The following is a 13,589-nucleotide window of genomic DNA, read 5'->3' on the forward strand; positions in this document are numbered from 1 at the left end:
AGAAGTTTCCATATTTTACCTGCTTTTATACATCTTTACAGTATAGTCTCTTTTTTTTAACCTGCGCATTCTAACTTCTTTTAATTTTTTTTATAACATTTTTTACCTTTGTTTACTTCCGAATCCAACTTTTTGGAAATTCAATGGAATTTAATACTATGCGCTTTTAAAGTGACTCAAAATTCTTTAGTTGAGAGACAAAATTTCTTGTTTAGCAAAACCACTTTACCAACAAGTAGTAATTATGTTTATGGTGCATATGAAATTACACTAAGCAATGTGAAGTATTTATCATCATAATAAAAAGAGAAAAATAAAGTATTAAATATTAAATTTCATAACTATTAAATATAGTAAAAAAATATCTATAAGATTAATTTTTCTTATATAGAAAATACGTAATAGTATATTTATAATAATGAGAATGTGGACTAAATTTAGGCTTAAATGCTTACTCGTCATCATGTTAAGAGGTGAATTTCTATTTAGTACCCAGTTTTAGAAATGAAGACATTGAATCCTTATGTATGAAAAGTGTATGAATAAGGTTATGTCCGTTAAGTTGACAACAACGACGTTAAGTCCATGCTAATGTAGCCGTACTTTTTCTCTTTTCTCTTCTGTTGTCCAGCTTTTTCTATCTCTTGTTCAACTTTTTCTTTGATGATTTGTTGAACTTGTTCTTTCTTTTTGGATCTTATTCATATATTTTTCATAGGGACCCAATGTCTTCATTTTTTAACTAAATAGAAATTCACCTCTTAGCATGGGGATGAAGTAAGCATTTAAGCCTATAAAAATAACATAATATAGGTATATGTTTCCTAATTAACATAGGAACATGGTTTTCTAATTAATATAAAATGTAATATATTTAACATTTCTATTAAATCGGTGCATATGTGCAAACTTGTTATAAATGTAATTAATTTTTTATTTTTGTAATAATTTAGTAAAAAAGTTTAGTAATTGATAATTTGAGTTTGCAAATTCAGTTTTGATGTTTCCAAATACAATTTTTTTTCAAATGAAATTATAATGAATCTTAATGTATTTGGTTCTCTTGTGAAAGACAGGATTAAAATTGATATAAAGTACAATATGATTGTCATATATAAGTGTTACTTGAGACACATTTCTAAATTGTAATTTTTTAAGCAATTATTTAAGCTAAAAAAGTTCAAAGTGGTTGAGGTCATAACTTTATATTATGCTTTAATACTAAATTTTGTCACAATGCTTTGTTTCTTGTTCTTCTAAGAAATCAAGTTACCACCAATGGAAACACAAAAATTGAAATTAGATCTTATATTATAAGAAAATCATGCCCAACCAGCATATGAATAGGAAACAACTTTTGTATGGTTATTGGAACTATATAACAAACATTTTCCAATAAATCTTTTAATGTATTTTAATATATGGATGACAACATTCCAATAATCTTTCACATGAAAATTGAGAAATTTGGGTACCACATTGACTGCAAAAGAAATATTTGGACGAGTAATTGTAAAATAACTTAATTTCCCAACAAATTTTCTATGTTGCTTAAGATCTAAAAGAGTCTCCCTTGATTTGGTAGGAGTTTGGTATTACGATTCATATATGGTCAACAAATTTTGAATTCTTCAATCCAAATTCTTCCAAAATACTTAATGCATACTTCCTTTAAGATATAACAATGTTATCGTTGTTGGATTGTGTCATCTCCATACCCAATAAGTATTTAAGTTTACCAATATATTTGATATGAAAATGGTGGTAAAGATGTTGTTTCATCTTAGAGATGTCGTCATTGTCTATAAAAACAATGATATTAATATATATTATCAAATAGAGACATTCGATACTTGAGTGACAGTAAAAAACTTAATGATCTGCTCACTCTAAGTCATACCAAATTGTTGAATAACACTGTTAAATTTTCCAAACTAGGCCCTAGGAGATTGTTTTAGGCCATATAAAGATTTGCAAAGACAACATACCAATCTAGAAGACTCTTTTTAAGCAACTGAGAGGTTGCTCCATATAAATTTCTTTTTGCAAATCTTTAGTGAAGAAAACAATTTTGGCACTCAATTGATAAAGGGGTCATTGTTGAAGAGCAGTCATAACTAAAAAGAAACGAACAAAAGTCATCTTTGTCATTGGAGAAAAAGTATCACCATAATCCAATCTAAAAATTTGTGTGTAACCCTTGACCATAAGTTGAGTTTTGAGGCGATCAATAGTACCATTAGGACCAACTTTGATGGCAAAAATTCACCCACAACCAACAACAATTTCTCATACGGTACTGGGACGAGCTCTAAGTTTCACTATTTTGAAAGAGCATTTAGTTCATCTAGCATGACCTGATGCCAATCAGGATGAGTTAAGACATCACTGACAAATTAAGGAATAAACATAAAATAAATAGACGAAAGACATGTATAAAAAGGTGAAGATAATCTATGATAATTCAAAGCAATATAATGTAAACAAGGATTAAGAGTAAAATATATGTCTTTATGGAGGAAAATTGGAAGGTCAAACTTAGTTATTATAGATAGGGAGACAAAATAGTTGACACTTAAAGTGAGTCACTTATAGTTATTAGAAACGATGTCTTTGACTATTAACATAAAGAAATGATGAAGGAGGAGAATGTAACAATGAACTAGGCACAGTAGAAAAATCACTTATAATAAGAATATTAATTGTAGTAGATTGAAGTACAGACCTTAAAGTAAAAAGAAAATTAATTGAAGATGACATTCGCATAAACAAAATAGTTTTCATTATAAAATATTTAGGCTATAGATATAAAATATGGGGTGCAGGAAGAAATTAGCTACATACATCTACAATAAAAGAAATTGCCTAGGCCGAAAACTAATAAGCTCTGATTAGTTTCTTCATGCTCTTCCATAACTTTTTTTCTTGAATCTCTCTATACACATTTTTTCCTATTTTTCTCTTTCTAGATTGTATAATCACAAAGATAAACATATTTTCAGTATAATTTAAAAAAAATGACTTCTAAATTATATAAGTCGAAAGTTATGTTTTCTTAAAAGAAGCTTCGAATAAAAATAATTTGATTGCTAGATTGTACAATTTAAAAATATTTTTTAAATAAAAAATAACTTTCGTATTACAAATTCGAAAATAGTTTGATTTATAAACTTTAAAATTAAAAAAAAAAAGATAAAATGGAAAACACAATTTTATGAGGGTGCAGCAAGAAAGCTATGGAGGTGCAGGAAGAAAGTCCAAGAACATCCATTTAAAAGCTGTGACTTGCTTACATCTCCATCATTTTCTTCTTTCACGTAGTGGCTCACTCACCATGGAGGTTGCCTCAACTGCTTCTAGCTTCGCACTCAACAAGCCAATTATGGCATTGCCGTCTTCGTCTCGAACCGTAACCCCTATTCGAGCCATGAGTTCGTCGACCTCCTCCGTCAGGACATCTCTCTCCACCAATTTCATTGCTCCTCCTGCCTTAATCAGCAGCGCCTCTAGCCATTTCTCCGGCTACAAGCTCCGACCATCCTCCCTCAACCCGGCTTCATTTGGTGGCTCCAACGCCAAGCGAGGCGTCATTACTATGGTACCATTTTACCACCTTTCTTCATCCGCTCTTCACATGCACATTTGCGATGTTGGTTTCGAATTGGATAAGAGATTAGCGATTTGATGTGAACACTGTAATAATTTAGATTCTGATTTGGGGTGAATACTCACCGTTTGTCTGTGCGTACTGTGATATTTTCGAGTGTGAATTTATAGGTTTAAGGGTTTAGTTTCTAATCAGCGTATGAGGTCGTAGGGTTTATAGTTTTTGTTTTACTTAAACAAAAGCGGTTGCAGTTTGAAGAATTTATACAATTTATATAGGTATGGAATTTGACTTCGACGGCTGTTGAGAAGAAGTGAGTAGGGTTTTATGACTACTAAGGTCGTTTTAGAACAGAGTTTTCAGGTCGCACATTAGGGATTTTAAATATATCAATGAGTCCTTGTGGTCATCATTATCACAATCACGAACACCCTACAAAACAAAGTTGTTGGCAGAGAAGTCTCACTTTGTCGAAAATAGCCTTCTCTCGGAATCAGAAGAAAATATTTATTGACGTAGCCAATCCTTTTTTAACCACATGTTCTGTTTCATTTTTGAAACCAAATGTAGAATAAAACTCATGTTATGTTCTATATTGTTCTAGCCTGTTCACAAAGATGCCACTTTTATTCCTGAAGATACAGATGTCCATGGAAGCCCAACACACCTTATCAAAAAACATTGTTAAGATTATAAAATAAAACAGTAATATATTTGGCTTTTCCCATCGACTTTCTATATAAATAAAGTACTCATTCTGCAAGCACAATGTTCATATTACAAGTCAAAAATGATTTTCAATTTTCAAAAATGGAAAACCCTAAACTACTGAATGCTATGAATCCCAAAGATTGACAACCAGCTATTCTTTTCGCTTTCTTCTGAGTTTGCCCCCATTTATCACAGTTGATAGCATGTTAGATCGATGCACTATTGGAGAATTTTTCTGCCTGAACTAGAAAAGGCATTCCTAATTAGCGAAGAGGCAATGATCCCTTCTAACATCTTGCGTTGCATGCCATTTGTCACTTACTCGTTATACTGATCTACCTGATAAGGGTTAGGATTTATTTAGTGGATTCTCTTTGGTTGTCCATGAACAGTTTCTTCATTTTGATAGATATGTGGAGAGGACTGGGGGCTCCATTTTATTATTTTATTTATTTTTGTTTGATGCTATATGTATAGATCTGTCATTGTTTTTGTTTTTCATCTGTTGAAAAGAGACTCATATATGGTCATTGCTGTGCAGTGTGTGAAACAAACATTCCTTAACTACCACGGTTCCTTAAAGTGCAAAGTTGTTTCCTTGATTTGTGTATTATATGAATAAATGGTATAACTTGTAATGTACAATATTTCATAGCACGTTGAGGTACAATATATGCCATCTTTATGCAGGTTTGTTGTTCTCTTTTTGTCTTTGGATAGGTTATTCCATATTCAAGTGGGAGTGCATTTGAACAACCTCCACCGGATTTGGCTTCTTACTTGTACAAAAACCGAATTGTTTACTTGGGCATGTCTCTTGTTCCATCTGTTACTGAGTTGATTCTAGCAGAATTTCTTTACCTTCAATATGAAGATGATGATAAGCCTATCTACCTCTACATAAACTCCACTGGGACAACTAAGGTAGCTGTTATTTCTCTATTTCGTATTCAGCCTGTTTTCACCTGAGAAATACTTTCTCATAGCTTGATGTGTGTTGATATCTGATTTATTTAATTTTAAAGCATTTTCCTCTTTACTAAGGTGCATATAGCGTGGCTTGGTTATTTAGAGTCACATGTTGTAAGAGGGGTTGATAAGGGGAGGGAGGGGACTAGGGAGTGTGTGCATTAGAGGAGTGATAGTGAGGTAGATGAACCAGATCAAATTATGCAACTTCATTAGAAATATAATTGGGTTCATTGTGTTAATGCAATAATTTTTTAGAAACTACTATGGATATTATTTGCTGGTGTTGCACACCTTGATAAAAGTCATGCTTTTGGGGGTTTCCCTTTTCAAATTATACCTACTTATGCATAATGTGCTAAGAAATTGCCAGATTTGCTCAAATGTTATGTTTTGCTTATTAATCTGAAACAAACCAATGTAAATTTTGATAAGCACTACGTTGATGGCAATTGCTTTACTAGCAATTATGGTGAACAGAGGTATTGATGAGTGTTAGTCCATGTTCTCATTAGATTGTGATATAGTGCGTGGAAAATGAAGCTCTAGAGCTAAGTCCAAACTAGCCTAACCAGGTTGCAAGCATTGGGCTGAGGTGGGGGTTCTGGGTTTGGTTAAGGTTATGCCCAAGATGAAGGATATCTAAAGCCTACTGATCTATTGAGCCTCACAGTTTTATACACCATGGCTTGAGGATCTTTTATGACTACCAAAAGTGTTAGAGTCACGAATTTGAGTAAAGGGGGCCAATATTGAATCTGTAACATGTTGAAACTATCATCTTGATACATGCTTGTACTTTAAAAGAGCGAATAGGAAAGATTGAATTGTTCTGTTGTCTAAAATGTTGAAAATTGATACAAATATATAGATCCAAATGAGGTGACCCTAATTAAAGAAATAAGGAAGTAAATGAGAAATTAAAACTGTACACAATCAACCCCCTACTTACTGTAATTGAAGTCACTATCCTACTTAATAAGCATATATAGTCTTATCATATAGGGTGAGGCCATTCCTACACTTGTCAACCTACTTTTCATAGAAATTAAAGAATATCAACAAGTTTTGAAACTTTGAGAAACTATTACTAATCTAAATATTTTTTGGGTTCAGTTTAACGCTATTTTGGAGATGCCTTGAAGCTAGAAATCTGCCCTAGACATAGATAATTTAATAATTATTTTATATAGCCTAGCTAAATGAAATTAATAAAATCAACACATTTTATTCCTTTCTGTATAATTAGCAGAGAGCTGCTCAGTTTTACGACAATATCATGTACAACATCAAGAACCTAGTCTTATCCTACTATGAGGAGGCTACATGAATCTATATGAACTGTTGAATGCTTTCATTTCTGACTACTAAAGGACGGCAAATGATTTTCATAAGATTCTAAAATATGGTGCCACAATCTCCTTGGAAATATTCATTTTCTTAATGGAATTTTGTTTTGTTCTTTCAGGGAGGTGAGAAGTTGGGTTATGAGACTGAGGCCTTTGCAATTTATGATGTGATGAGGTTGTTATTGCTATCATTTCTGTGATCATGCTATTTATTTTGCTTATCTCACTTATTTTAGGCTCTTAAGTATACACTACAAAGGTGTCATTAAATGGGAAGAAATTTAATTGCTGTCTTTCTTCATTTTCTCTGCTCAAGTTATGGGTTGTAAGGTGGAGAAGTGCTTTAGTTGGCTATGCTTATATATTGGCACTGTGTTAAGATTTTAATAACTAGGAATCCATGAGTCCCTCTGTAGGTAGTAATCTGAGTGGCAGTAATACCCACAATAAACATCCTTACCGTAGTGTTTTTTGATGGAAAGTGATTCTCTATAAGTTGTATCAAGGTTTTCAATTGACTCTAGATTTCTAAATTAATTCTTTTCCTAATCTGTGCTTTTCTTGTGGGTTCACTGCTCATAGGTTTACATATTTTAGAAATCATGTTTGTTGTCTAGTTTCTATTTACTTTCCCTTTTTTTTCGTGCCACTGTTCACTGCTGCCATCGCAGTTCATTGCTGGCATTATTGTTTAAGGCGAAGACATTCCAGCAAGCTTTTTCCTACTGGAGTTACTGTTCACTGTTGATGATTTTCTAGAAAGCTTTTTTCAGCTAACAATAACATTTATCAGCAAAGTTTTTCCAATGAGTGGTTTTTACTGCTATCTTTTTTTAATGAGTACTATTTATGGTTGACTTTTTTTGGTCAGTGTTGTTTACTAATCAACATTTTTTCGCAAGTACAATTTACCATCAACTTTTTCCGGTGAGCATTATTTATTGTTGACGTTTTTCTGCTGAGCAATGTTTAATGATTCCAACAAGTATTGTTTACTGTCTAGTTTTTTTTTTTTTTTCTTTCGTAGAGATTTTTTCTGCTAGTGACTGCCACCAGTGGCATTAGCTTGCTGTGCGATGACCATTTTTTCTCTTTAACAGTTGCTATGTCCTCTGAGCATTTTTTCTTCTCAACCATTGTTGGACTGTCTGAGTATTTTGGCTTTCTGACATCGACCATGTGCTAAGATTATATTTTTCCTTTTGACAACCGCAGGGTCCTGAGAGCAATTTTTTTCATTCTGAGAGCTATCTTGTCTTCTACCTAGTTTTGCTCTCTGGCAGCCTGTGGCCTTTGTCCACTTCTAACAATCTTTACTTCCACCTTGTGTGCATATTTCCACCTTGAGGGAAATTCCTAAGTAATGCTTTATATGTATATATGTTCCTCAACTATGCTAATTGAAATACAAGAGGATTATATCGCATAAATGTATACCATTTCCCTCTTCAATACGATTTGAAAGGACAATACATATTGAAGATTAATGGTCACCTTGACAGACATAAAGCCATGCCTAGTCTAGGGAATATCTACTATCTTTGTTATTATTTACTTTGGCAGCTTTACAACTTACTTGCTGACGTGTTTACGTAGTCTCTTGAGGGATCTTTAGGATGACATTTGTAACAAGTTTATTTCATTTGATGCATATGCTCCATAGCTCGAGGAGGAATGATGGATATATAATTTGATAAGGAAATATTTTAGTAATTATTTATCATTATTAATATTGATTTTGTTTCTTATTATTCTATCTCTTCTTCATTATAAATAAGAATATTCATGCGTGTACCTAAAACATGAACTTTGTTATTCTTTCCGAGCAATACCATCTTTAGTGACCTATTTTTTCACTAATCCTTTCAACATGATATGTTTATTTTTCCTGTAATTATTATAACCTGAAGATGAAACATACTTCTTTTTATTCTATAGCTTTTTCCCAACTTGAAGAATTCCCCATATAATGTTTGTGTTTATATTTATAAATCTAGCTTAGTTGTTGTGACACAGGTATGTCAAGACTCCTATTTTCACTCTTTGTGTTGGTAATGCTTGGGGAGAAGCAGCATTGCTTTTGGCTTCAGGTGCAAAGGGAAACCGCTCTGCTTTGCCATCATCAACAATAATGTTAAGACAGGTTTGTACTCCATCATTTGTGACTATTACAAATGAAAAGGCTGTTTGGTTTAAGAAAATATTTCCTGTTCTCATTTTCTGCTTTTACTGTTGCCTATTTCCAAAAGTTCATCATTTCATGTTTGAAATTGTTGAAACAGAAAACAATAAAAAGTTGTTTTTCACCATTTTCTATACCAAGGATTTGAAAACAGGAAATAAAGTTAAAATAAGGTGGTGTTTGGTAATTAAAAGTGAAATAAAAAATGAATTTATATACATTTTCTTAAAGAAACAACCCCTAACTATCCCCAATGCTTAAGCTGATGGTGTGGTCATTCTAGTTACTTAGTTTGTTGTATTTCTTTTGGGATCTTGTATCCTAACATCTGAACTGTATGGTTTTTCAATTTGCAGCCAATTGCAAGGTTTCAAGGTCAAGCAACAGATGTTAACCTTGCAAGAATAGAAGTCAATAATGTGAAGGCAGAATTAGTATGTGCTTCTATCTAATTTTCTATAGCTAAGTTTTTAGTTGAAGTTATGTATTACTATCTGTGAAGATTTTTGGACCAGTGGATACTTTTGTATTTTTAGTCCCTTTAAAATACTGAAATATTTGTTTATTTTTTTATCTGCTACTGAAATATTAGTTTGTTGAGCAGTAGCCGAACATTTCTTGGTTCCCTTCAACCACAAAGCATGAGATTATGAACTGTGTTGTATTTGGACATTTCAATGGACTTCTGCATAATTTTGATTTAATATGGGTTCTTAAGAATGTATACTTTACTGATCTTTAAGAAAAGCTGACTGAAATATTATTGTAGCAACTCGTGCCTGATGTTTTTTTTTAAAAGGTTAAATTGTATGCAAAGCATATGGAAAAAACACCTGAGCAGATTGAAAATGATATTCAGCGTCCAAAGTATTTTAGCCCCAGTGAAGCTGTTGAGTATGGTATCATAGACAAGGTACTTGCCATTAGACATTTTCGTTTTATCATTTATTTTACTTGAAAATAAAATTAACTGTCTTTTTGCAGGTTATATACAATGATAGGGGGTCTGAGGATCGTGGAGTTGTTTCTGATCTTAAAAAGGCACGGCTTATTTGACAGTTGGGATTTGAATTGCAATTTTCTCGGAGTTCAGGTAAAGCACATCTCAAGTTATTATTGTATTAAACAGTTGTTGCAACTTCAAAATTGATTTAGTTTATTGTTATCTTAGAAGAAGATTAACTGTACCCTTTTTAGCAACAACTCTTTTTTAAATCTTATGGTTCTTTGCTATTATTTTGATGGGTTGTTTGTGATGCTCAGAAATTAAATGCTCGTAAATCTTGCATTGATCAATTAAGTAATCACCTATGGCTATAATATTTTCCGTTTACACTTGGCTTTACGCTTCTGGTGTTTGCCACCGCAAAACAAGTAATGGTCTAGCGTTGTCCAATGATTGCGCCAAGCACGAGTTAGTGCTTCATATTTTGTGTAGAAAGGAGCCCCAAAGCCCTTTATTTGAACCTTTTTGGGAGTATAATGCATGCTCTCAATTAGTTTTTCACTTCGATGAGCTAAATAGTAAGCTTTGATTGACAGCGACATCCACAACCTCTGTAGTTTCTATTCTATTCTATTCCACTACTAAGTGCAAACATAAAATTGAGGGAACGATTACTTTTTCATGTCCATACACCCGTGCAAAATGTTTTCCCCTCTTCCTACCCCCAAAATATTAACAAATATAACTCTGAATAAATATAAACCATGAAAATGCTTTATTTTACGACGAATAATTTGAAATATTAGATGTAATCTGTTGGATTTGAACTGCATGATGGTGCAGTTACTTCTGACTAGAGAATCCTAATCATAGGAGAAGGGACATGTATGCTCATGCTAAGGTTTGGTATACATGTTCATATCGTGCATTTTCATGAATTGCCATTAGAGTCAAGATTCAAGACTCTGATTAAATTGGTGAATAGGCACTTTTGTATTTGGCCGGATTTAGTTTCATCTTGTTAGTTGGCTTGCTTCACAACACGCGTTGAAGACACATGTAAGGGAGACACAGGAATACCCCACTCACACATTTGCTGGTCCGTTGGTCTCTTAGTTATGTATTTTTATGCATTATCTAATTTAAGTGGCTTTGATGGAGTATTGTCAAAATTGATGGCCATTATAGAGATTCGACTTTTTTGTTTTTTAAAACATGATTCCATTTGTTTCCTTTTTTGGCATTGATACAGTAAGTATGTAGCAAAAATTGTGATTGTTTTCTTGTCTACAGGAATTTGTGTGGAAATGGTAGTTTTTGTGGATTCCTTATTTTCTTGGATATGATGTTTTGTATTCTTAATAAAATATTTCTTGTAATGGAAGTAGATCAGCTGAAATGGAAGAAGATCGGCAGTGAAATTGGGCAACCATGCCAAGCAAGTAGATGTTGTAGTATGAATTGTTAATACCATAGGACCATATTTCTCTTCCCAAAAATAGGCTGAAGGATCCATCACTACTTGTTTTCTAATATGTTGTAGACATGACTGTATTCTGGTTCATTCTAATTCAAAATGATTTTCGTATGTCAGTACCAGCAGAACGAAACTCGATTACAGTTAATGCCAATGTTTAGCAATTTTGAAGAACGGTATCTCAAATCTTAGACTGTTAAGAAATTTGCCATGGGAAACCGGAGGTTTCAAGCTTTTTGAAATACGTATTTAATTCAGTCGCCGTATGAATTTAATCTAACAAATTATTTACTTAAATTTAGCTAATAGAACCATTGATAAATATTTCTTTTTCTAATATGATTTATTCAATCTCTAAAAGGCTATAATTGAAATTCAAACTATTGATTAAGAGATATAAAATAATTATTACTTATGTACGGATAAAATTAAAAAATATTGATATGTTATAAATGATAGAATAATAGTATCAATGTCTCCTTGTTTATCTTTTTTTTTTCTCAATTCATGATTTTTCATATCTTTTTTCTTTTACTATCCTCCGAGTTTTTCTTTTCTTTTTTTAATTTTTATTTTATCCCCTCTAGACTTTTTCCCTCTCATCTCTACTCCGTCCATCCTCACGAGACACTTCTTTTGTCTATCCCTCAACTCTCAATATATATTTAGAATTCATTGAATTTAAATTAAGAGGAAAGGAAACAAAAAGTATGAACTAAAATAATTGGTGAAAGAAAGGAAAAGAGTGTAAGAAAAAGGTTGAATTATTGAGAGCACTATCCTGTTTGTTGGGAGCTGTGTAAGGAGGAAGGAGTAACCACATGGATGGCTACACTTGAAAACCACCTACTCCTCCAATTTACCTCTTTATTCTTTTCAATATATATATATATATATATTTTGTAAAATTTATACATAAAATCCATTGCAAGTTTTTTATTTGAACTATATTTTTACTTTGAAGGTTTGAGAAATTAAAATCTTAATTTTTATGCAATCAAACCTTTAATAATTAGTATTGAAATTTGACTTTTTCAAAAGTGAATCAGACTATGAAGTTTTAACAAGTATAAAACACACAAACAAAACTTTGATGCAATCTTTTATGATATAAAAGTATTTTAACTTGAACTAATTAGAAGTTTAAAATAGTATACATAATATGCTGAAATAACGTGGAGAGGGACAACTCATATTAACACTACTACTTCTTTAGCAGTTCTGCTTATACTTGGCATCAATAAAATCACTTATAACTTGGCGGCAGGTACAAGCAATTATTATTATTATAATTGATCCTATCGATATATTGAAAATGAATTTGTAGGTGATTTTTTTTTTTCAATTTAAGAGTATAAGATTTTTAGAAATACAATGAATATGAATAATTATATAATGAAATAGTAGTTAGATTTATAGGATTCAAATGAACTGCGTGTCTGTTAGCATTAAAATAATACTTATTTTAAAGCATATAATAACAGTATAGTCAATAGTAATATAAAGATATCTCATTAAAAATAGTAATCATATATCAAATAGTTAATAGTTAAGATTATTTATGATGATATATGAATATTGTTTTCGTAAATTTAAACTGTTCCATACTTGATGAGTTTTATTGATTCTTACTTTTTATTATTTATTATTATTATTATTATCAATAGAAATAATAATAATATTTAGATTATTTGTTTTGACCTAAAGAAGCCCCTGGTAATTGAATTAGAATAATTTGTGGAGTGATAGCATGTCAAATAATGAGTGTGGGTGGGTGCGTTACAACCAACGCGGCTGCTACACATTTAAGTAGGTGTTGAATAATCATCACTCTACTCTTTTTTTTTTCTAACTTTTCTATTTTCTTACAACTTTTCTCGTTTCTGTCTGAAATTTTCCATCTATATACTTATTTATGTTATAACTAATTTTATTGCTTGATGTCTGATATTTCTTTTCGCACACCATGTTATAAGAATAAAACATATGTTACTTCTTCTTTTAATAAAATCTTTCATTTTAATTATAACTTTTATGTATAAAACTCCACTACTGATATGCTCTAAAAATAGTTCTATTAGGATAAACATAAAACGAGTTTGATGTATGTTATTTGAAGTCTCTTTATATTTCAAGACTTAATTAAGTTTCAAGGATTTCATAGCACGTTATTTAATTAAGTTTTTATTATTATTTTTATTTATTAAGTATTTAAAAAGTTTATATTTTTAATTGAGCTTTTATCATTTATATTTTTTATTAATTAAATAATACGACTCTTATTTTATGTAGCCATCTTGTTTAGTTTGTGTAATTGAAATTAAGATTGATCAATAAAATGATTATTA

At 31.5% G+C, this 13,589-nt stretch overlaps 1 protein-coding gene across 2 annotated transcripts; it reads left to right on the top strand.

Annotated features, from left to right (window-relative positions):
* The first annotated feature begins 3,301 nt into the window (after positions 1-3,301).
* CLPR4 (CLP protease R subunit 4) lies at positions 3,302-11,357 on the top strand. 2 transcript variants are annotated; one of them, XM_088104810.1, is made up of 8 exons: positions 3,302-3,598; positions 5,039-5,242; positions 6,756-6,811; positions 8,653-8,779; positions 9,175-9,252; positions 9,618-9,731; positions 9,803-9,911; positions 11,150-11,357. In XM_088104810.1, the coding sequence occupies exons 1-7, from the start codon at positions 3,335-3,337 to the stop codon at positions 9,872-9,874; spliced, it is 915 nt and encodes a 304-aa protein (XP_087960936.1). In that variant the 5' UTR covers positions 3,302-3,334; the 3' UTR covers positions 9,875-9,911; positions 11,150-11,357. The 2 variants fall into 2 exon arrangements, with proteins under 2 accessions (XP_087960936.1, XP_087960935.1); XM_088104809.1 differs by having other exon boundaries at positions 11,153-11,357.
* The last annotated feature ends 2,232 nt before the right edge of the window (positions 11,358-13,589 follow it).

The sequence above is a fragment of the Vigna umbellata genome, chromosome 1, assembly GCF_029865625.1.
Source record: "Vigna umbellata cultivar VRB3 chromosome 1, Vumbellata_1.0, whole genome shotgun sequence".
NCBI classification, from domain to species: Eukaryota; Viridiplantae; Streptophyta; class Magnoliopsida; order Fabales; family Fabaceae; genus Vigna; species Vigna umbellata.

Coding starts and splice junctions, on each gene's coding strand:
- CLPR4 (XM_088104810.1), top strand. CDS start 3,335: ATGGAGGTTGCCTCAACTGCTTCTAGCTTCGCACTCAACAAGCCAATT. Junction 5,243..6,755: donor ACTCCACTGGGACAACTAAG/GTAGCTGTTATT, acceptor TTGTTCTTTCAG/GGAGGTGAGAAGTTGGGTTA. Junction 9,253..9,617: donor ATAATGTGAAGGCAGAATTA/GTATGTGCTTCT, acceptor TTTTTTTAAAAG/GTTAAATTGTATGCAAAGCA.